This window comes from Mytilinidion resinicola, assembly GCF_010093595.1.
Source record: "Mytilinidion resinicola strain CBS 304.34 unplaced genomic scaffold BDZ99scaffold_13, whole genome shotgun sequence".
NCBI classification, from domain to species: Eukaryota; Fungi; Ascomycota; class Dothideomycetes; order Mytilinidiales; family Mytilinidiaceae; genus Mytilinidion; species Mytilinidion resinicola.
Genome location: NW_022985449.1, coordinates 1,192,424 through 1,200,380, shown reverse-complemented (window position 1 = coordinate 1,200,380; position 7,957 = coordinate 1,192,424). Strand labels below are relative to the sequence as shown.

Here is a 7,957-nt window from a genome sequence, read left to right as displayed (position 1 = left end):
TGCTGTTTAAGCTATCTCTAGCTAGAACTTTAATAGCAGCTTTGCGTGTGCTAGTATAGGTCCGACTTAATTATATATTGTTTTATAGGCTCTTTTAGCTATACTATTCTACTAGTACTAGTCTACACCTATAACCTTAGCTTAAATTAATTAAGAAAAAAGAATAAACTTTATTTCTTCTCCTACTTACTTAGTAATCTAATTAAGCTGTATTTATCTACACTTTTATTTAGGGCGCTTATTATAGTTAAGAAAAAAGCGTAGCGATTTAATAATAAATCCCTATTATTATAGTATAGGGATAACTTTAATCTAGCCGGTCGAGTTATTAATAATAGTTAGCTAGTAGCAACTACTATTAAAACCCTTATTAAATAGTCCTGCAACGTCTATATAAAGGAGTTCTATTAGATATTCTCCCTTATAACCTAAGCAGTTGTATAGCTTTTCGGTTATTTACCCCTAAAGGCACGGATTATATAGTTTTTACAGCTCTATATTTTAAATACTATAGGCTTGCTTTTTAAGCTATTATAAGTTTATATTGCTTAGGTAAGCTAGTTAGTTATGCTAAAGGGTTAACTATAGGCTAATATAGTAGGCTGGAAAAAAGAGGTTTATTTATAGGTCGAGTGCATAAATACTATAGTATTTGCTTACGGTGTATAAGCTCTTCTTACTTAACTTATTGCAGATACTTGCGCCCTTACTTAAGAACTTAACTTTAGCCCCGTGTTTAAGTAACTAGAGTATAGATATAAGGCTTGCGTACGCGGATAGGATAAAGAGGATATTATTAAAAATAAGCTATTTTCTTCTACCCTATATATTGCATAGTATATTTATTATACCTACTCCTAAAGGAGATATAAATATATTAACGCTCTAAAGTACGGGCCTATAGTATATACCTATTTAAATAAACTTTAAGGCGTTGTTATATATATACTAGGCACAGCTACTATTAATAATTTAGGCGTTGCGGATTAGAAGCGTTTTTATAGTTATTATTGCAAGGGTATAGGTAAGTACAGCGCAATTACTTCTAACGCCTTTTCTAAATACTGTATTAATATCTTCTTCTATAGCCTTTATTACTATAAAGGTGGGCTTTTTTAGGTCTTTTAGGCTACCCGTATTATTATTCTTATTATTAGTAGAGTGCTGTCTTTTTAACAGTTTGTAACTGTTAGCTTATAAGCCCTATACCCTTACCTTATATCCCTTTTTATCTTTCCCTTAGCTTTTTAGCCTTAGATTTTTCTTAAAGTATTTGGTTTTAATATAGTAGGGCTTTTAGCAGAAGAAGTAGTAGGAAATATTATTAATCTTAATTTAGTATATAGTTCTATTAGATAACAGAATAAGGTTTTTCTGGCTAGGCCCCTAAATTAGAGTAAAAGTAGGGAGCGCCTATATATTACTTAATTGTTTTCCTAGCTACCTCTTCCTATATTCTTCCTTAATTACCTTGCCTTTAATATAGTTAAATATAGGTGCAGCCTTAATAATATACCTGTTTACGTCTCTATTATTAATAAGGTCTATCTGCCTAAAGATATAATTACGGAAGCCTTTATATTTAGCGCCCAGCGCGTGTATAAAGAAAAATATGCGCTTAATTTCTAAAGTAATATAATTAGGGTTAAGGAGAAGTTTCTTAGTATAAATCCTTCTAATCTCGGCTTTTAGAGCCTAAGTACTCCTATATTTTTTTTATATAAGGGATATATACTGCTGCTATAGGTTAATATATATCTCTAAACCTTCTAGTTTAAAGTTCTTTTTAACTGCCTATAAAAGAAATTAAACTTAATAGATTTTAAAAGTATTAATCCGTTGCGCGGTATTATATATTAGCTTTGCTGCAATTATTGCCGTATAGAACTTATAGCGGTGCTGCTATTATTATGTATTTTTTTCTTTTATAGGTGGAGTTGCTCCGTTTTCGGCAATAGTAGATATTTAGATAAATTTGTTAACCTTTTAGTTCTACCTAAACTAGTTACTAGCGTTGTCTAATATTAGAATAGTATTATAGAATATATTTAGGCCGAATTGCTTAAACTTTATAATATTAGTTATAGTAAAATTAGGTGCTCTTCTGCGCTAAAAAACTCTAATTTATTACTAAGCGGGCTTAGGGCAATAGAGGTGGCGTAGTTAGATGCAGTGGTGGAGCGTGCCTCTAGGCTAAAAAGCTTAAGGCTTAAAGCTTTACTTAGTTTACTTAAGATAATAGAAAGGCTGTAATTAGATAAGCCTGGCGTAGGTAAATAGAAAGGGGGCTTATAGTTTCTATCTAGTGCCTTATATAGCTTAAAGTGTTTTTTGCACGCCCTAGAGAAGTAGGGAAATTATCGGCAGTTAACCGGGTATTATAACCTAATTCCCTGGAAACTTATAGGTCTATTTAGTCGGAGGTTATAACGCGTAATATTATTGTTATTAGTAATATATTTCTTCCTAGCCTTAAAAGATAGGGCGTCTAGTTCTTGTTTAAACCGGGAGTGCTTAATAGCCCTAGTGCAGGAGGATATAATTAACGCGCGGCGTATACGCTCCTTAAGAGGTAGGCGAAAAAATGCAATTTTAACTGCGCTAACCGATGTTAACAGGAAAAGCGTGCTTTAAATCTAACCCTAAGTCCACTTACGGTCTAGCCGAAAATAAGAAATGTTATTTACTTCTTTTTTTATCTAGCAGTAGGTTTTATTTCGCTGTTTCTTTTATAGTAGTTGCGGTTTAAGAAAGTTAATTCGCGATTTTATTATTAGAGTTAATATCTTTCCCGACCTTTTTTTATATTCTCGGTGTTATTTTATATATATAACGTAGAGCGCATATTATAGGGTTAATTCTGCCTCTTCTATTTTAGTATAGTTTTAATTCGCCTATTACAGGGGTTATTACTATAATATCTACCCCTATTATATTTATAGTGTTTGTGATTTCGTCGGATAAAGGGTAATCCGTTTTGTTCCGAGTTCTTATTAGACTGTTTCGCAGATATTAACTTTATTGCTTATAAAATTATTACTTGCTGCGGAAGCTTAGCTATAGGTATATATCTCTTAAAACCTAAATCGTGCGAGCCGGGCTTATAACCTGTTAAGCAAGTAATTATATCTGCTTTTTTTATTGTCTAGCTATAAATAGGCGGGGTGCCTTATATATATATTATTCTTACCCCTTATTATATCGTTTTAGCCACTATTAACCGTGATATTTAACAATCCCTATAGCCTAACCTTATAATAGTACGCATCTCGTACTAGCTCTAATTCTGCGAATTTGTACCGGTATATAAGTTGTACTAATCCCTATAACGTTTATTAAAATAGATAAATATTCTTATATTAATTAAGCTTCGGATAGGGCAGAGTAGGTTGTATATATGTAGTCCCAGCCACTATAATATTCTCCACCAGCTATCCTAATATTCAACACAGCTACCGTGATATTCAACAACGTTAACTTTATAATAGTACGTATCTCGTACTAGTCTTAATTCTGCCGAATTCGTACTAATCCCCGTGGCGCCAACTTTGGGGTGGTACGCATCTCGTACAGATTCTGCCAGTAAGTTGTATCCATTTCAGAGGGTCCTAAGAAAGGTGGTTCGTGTTCGTTAAGGAACGTTAGTGGCAGTCCTAGTTCTTCGATGGTTCTAGAACTAAGGTGCTGACCTGCGTGGCAAACTTGCGCACTACCCTAGAAATATCGTTGGTGATAACTTCCTAGCATCGTAATAGGACTATATAGCTTTTTATTAGGCCCTTTATAGACTTGAAAAGTAATAGACGATTAACGGTGGTACTGGAATTCTGTCGCGTTATTAAGGTGTCCTCCGCGAAAATCAGACGATAAGACGGCCATGCTGGTGTTATTTTTAGGTAGAAGGGGTCTTAAACGTTAAGCAGTAGTTGTAGAGCCTATTTTATATAGAATTATCAAAATATTAACATGTATAAAGATTTTGGGTCGCTTAGAACTCTAAGTAACGTCCCTTCCTCCGTGCCGGAAAACCCATCGTGCCGGAAAATATAAGGGGTACTTTAACTTTAAGCAACTTCAACTCTCTGCACGTGCTAACATCTATTATAATTGTATATAAGTTATAAAATATAGCTACTCTTACGCCTTTTAGACTTCTTCTACCTAATAAAATACGTTTGTAACATTACTATTGCGCATGCTTTATAATAAGCCTTCTTTTACAGCATAACAGTATTCCTTTGCTAGAGCGCCACTATTAAGCTCTTACCACTCTAAGCACTTATAAAAAGATCTCATCAAAGCCTGAAACCCTTATTCCAATAATAGGAAGTTATTATCAGCTTTGCGCCTACCATCGCGCGCAAATTCATTCAAGGTCGCCACCCCAGTTGGTACCTCCGATCAAAGCAATTGCTAATCCTGGCTAGTGCGGAACAGCCCCTGCACTCACGTTATCAATCATTACCGTGTGTAATTTTACTTGTGGTGGGCTGCAGGGCATGTGGCTATGCGGTCTTGGCAAGCAAGCCAATCCCCGCACTGCGGCCTCGCAATCCAACTCACCCCCTCGGCCGAACTTCTGGTCAGCTCCACTGAGAACAACTACAGAATCGCCACCTTACACTCCTATAGCAAGTGCGGGTCGGCCGCCCTCCCTGCTTGCGAGTTAATAGTAATATGCATTCTCACTTGCATGTTGCCTCTAACCTGTCCAGTACAAAAAGTACGTTGGTGACGGTTGCCCCATGGCCATGTGCCAAAAGTGCTCAAGACTCATCTCAGGCAACAGTCTTGGCAGTGAGCTTACCCAGAATATTCAGACGCCGTGCTAGAACAGCTATCTATGCGACAACAGAGTGGTGCCATTGTTGCTTAATCTGCGATGTTCTGTAAAACTTCCCGTATAGTTTGTTCATCTCTTAGTTGGCCCGGCTGACCAAGCACCCACAATACAGGTAGACAGAGCTTATATGCTGGTGATACCTCATAATTTGATATTGAATGTATATGCATTGACTGCTCTAGATTTTCTAATACAACGTCATTCAGACAATTCGCACGCCAAGCCTCTCTCTCACTACGCAGTTACTCCGAATCAAACCCACTCCAACCCTCCTATACTCGCCACTTACTACTTTAGTTGGTCTGACAACTAATATGTAGTACTTCGTAGCAACCTTTTTGGTCTTCCCGACAACAACACATCGTTCTTCGCAAAGATCCTTGTCCTCCTCGTCTTTGTCCTTCTCAATATCATACTGTATCCATCCTCTTTCTACTCCACCGGAATCTAAGACAGCATATTTCCCACATTGTTTCATTCCGTCTTGGAACTTCCCCACGTCGGCGATCAGTGCATGTTTGCACTCCTCATCAAACCGAAGATTAACAATCCAATCAACCGTGCCAAAACTGATGTCCTTGTCAAAGAACCGAATGCCTCCATTATATGCCATCCATGACCATGATGGCACATGCCAGTCTTCGTACACAATCTTCTCCAGTTTAGTATCAGACGGCTGCCAGAGAAGATTTCTGTGAAGGAAGCTCTCAAAGATACCATAACTGCTCCCGCAGCTTAAAGCACGTGCAATACGGGCTTCTAACCCAGATATGGCCACACATCTGTCAGTCTTTTCTATAAGTCCACGCTTCGAGTAGTCTTCGGAAAGAAAGTGAATGAATTCCATGATACGTTCGTTGCCCGACGTAAGGAGCCGTTTCGGAAAGTATGGGTCGAGCATAAAGTGCCTTTTTCGAAATGAGCTAAAAGAGATGCCAAAGTTAGGAAAACGTTAAATAGTCGGATACAGTTGAGCACTTACCTTTCCAGCCTTGTGAGATTTTCGCAGTGAACCCCTTCACCGCATTCCCAGTATAACAGATTGGCGCTGAAATGGATAGTCCGTCGTGACAAAACTCTTTCTTGCATTACCCATGCTCGTGTGTTGAGTAGAGTCTCCTCCACATCCTTGTCAAAATCGTCCCTACCAGCACAAATATAGAATCGATTGCCTGAGGCATCCTCAACATGAATATAATCATGTTTCATATCTAGCTGAAGAAACCCTGTGTACGAATTTGAGGCCGAAGTTGCAGCAATTGTGCAGTAAGCCTCAGAGAAGACCCTTTCCATGCGTCCAGCTTCGCGTTTCCAATCTTCACCACTGTCACCGTATTGGATAATGCAGAGCGAGTCGATCCAAAGATACGGTACACGAAGTTCCCGGGTAACTTTAACAGCGTCCTGGAACGTCTTTGGCAGTTCCCAGAAACTGAATCCTCCCTGCCGGCGGCTAATATTATCCGAGGTCGAGCAAAAATGTTTCTTGACTTCCGTTGGAATTTCGCCCCAGCAATGGGATAAAGCAGCATATTGTGCTCCAGTCTTGTCTGTAGTGGTGTCGAGATGCAAGACATTCGGATCGTAATGCTGATTATCTGGATCCCCAACCCAGAGAAGCCTGTTTGGTAGCGTTTGGTTCAATTTACTATCAGACATCTTGCACTTTTCATGTTGATCGCACGATCGAAGCCATGCGCGAAGTAGTTCAAACCGTGCAGAGCTGACTGCTTTGGGAGGAACTAATATGTCTGTCTGGATGTGGGTCTTTCTTTTGACCGAACCTTCTGTGGCAAAGTAATGCAGTAAGTAAGGGGTTTGCCTAATACGCATGAAAGATACTAACCTGGATTAGAACATAGCCAGAGAATATCTCAGGTTGTGAAGAAGCAGTTCTGTGTTGATTTGAAGAGGCATAAGGCCCGTATATATAGCCTATGAAAGGGGGGGGGGGGTACTCCCCTGTTCCCCTTTGTTACGGATATGGAAGGATGTAACGCCACTGACACGCTAGTAGTGGCAACCTGAGTGAATATGTTGACCGTTGCTTCCCACTTTCAGTGCCGACCCTTCACGAACGATTCGAACATCGCGTCCCTCATCATTGATGAAAGGGGGCACAAGTGTACGGAGAAGTAGAGCGCAGAATTGACAACTTTTTTCAGTAGCACGGACATCGGAAAGGTTAATATCGCAGTCAGCAGTTAAGATGGAGCTGCAGCAACTACTCAGGGTTTCCGGCCTACGTGCCTAGCCAATTACAACTTCTACAGAGAGGGGTTGGGGTACGGTGGCCTACCCTGCCTACCGCTGCCTACTGCTGCCTCTAATTAGTACTTATGCCTACGCTCCCTATATAGTATATAGTCTGCTCGTACGGCTTCACAAATCAAACAGAGTTCACGTCAATTTGCAACCTAAGTCAACTGCAACACTGCACTGGGGTATGCTGCATCGGTAGCACACTTCCTGGCAAGGCTTGAAAGAAATCTCGAGCGAACTTGCTGTCAAAGGAGCGATCCCAGCCGTCAGGCTGTATTATTATTAGTTCCTGTTCATCCTGAGACATGCAAAAATATCAACTTACGTCCTACAGCACCAAGCAAAGCAGGATCAGCAACGGCCTTGTATATCAATAATTGTAGGTCAACTTACGCCCTACAGCACCAAGCAAAGCAAGATCAGCAGCGGCCTTGTATATCAATATTTGCAGGTCAACTTACGTACTACAGCACCAAGCAAAGCAGGATCAGCAGCGGCCTTGTATATCAGTATTTGCAGGTCAACTTACCTGCTACAGCACGAAGCAAAGCATGATCAGCAGCGGCCTTGTATATCAATAATTGCAGGTCAACTTACGCCCTACAGCACCAAGCAAAGTAGGATCAGCAGCGGCCTTGTATATCAATATCTGCAGGTCAACCTACGTCCTACAGCACCAAGCAAAGCAAGATCAGCAGCGGCCTTGTATATTAATATTTGCAGGTCAACTTACGGACTACAGCACCAAGCAAAGCAAGATCAGCAGCAACCTTGTATATCAATATTTGCAGGTTAACTTACGCCCTACAGCACCAAGCAAAACAGGATCAGCAGCGGCCTTGTATATCAATA

General features: G+C 39.6%; 1 protein-coding gene across 1 annotated transcript; it reads right to left on the bottom strand.

The window, feature by feature from the left end:
- Positions 1–4,994: 4,994 nt before the first annotated feature.
- BDZ99DRAFT_447072 (HET-domain-containing protein) lies at positions 4,995–6,676 on the bottom strand (the record flags this gene model as incomplete). The annotated part of the gene is made up of 2 exons (XM_033717989.1): positions 4,995–5,766; positions 5,826–6,676. The coding sequence occupies 2 exons, from the start codon at positions 6,674–6,676 to the stop codon at positions 5,046–5,048; spliced, it is 1,572 nt and encodes a 523-aa protein (XP_033574955.1). The 3' UTR covers positions 4,995–5,045.
- Positions 6,677–7,957: the final 1,281 nt, after the last annotated feature.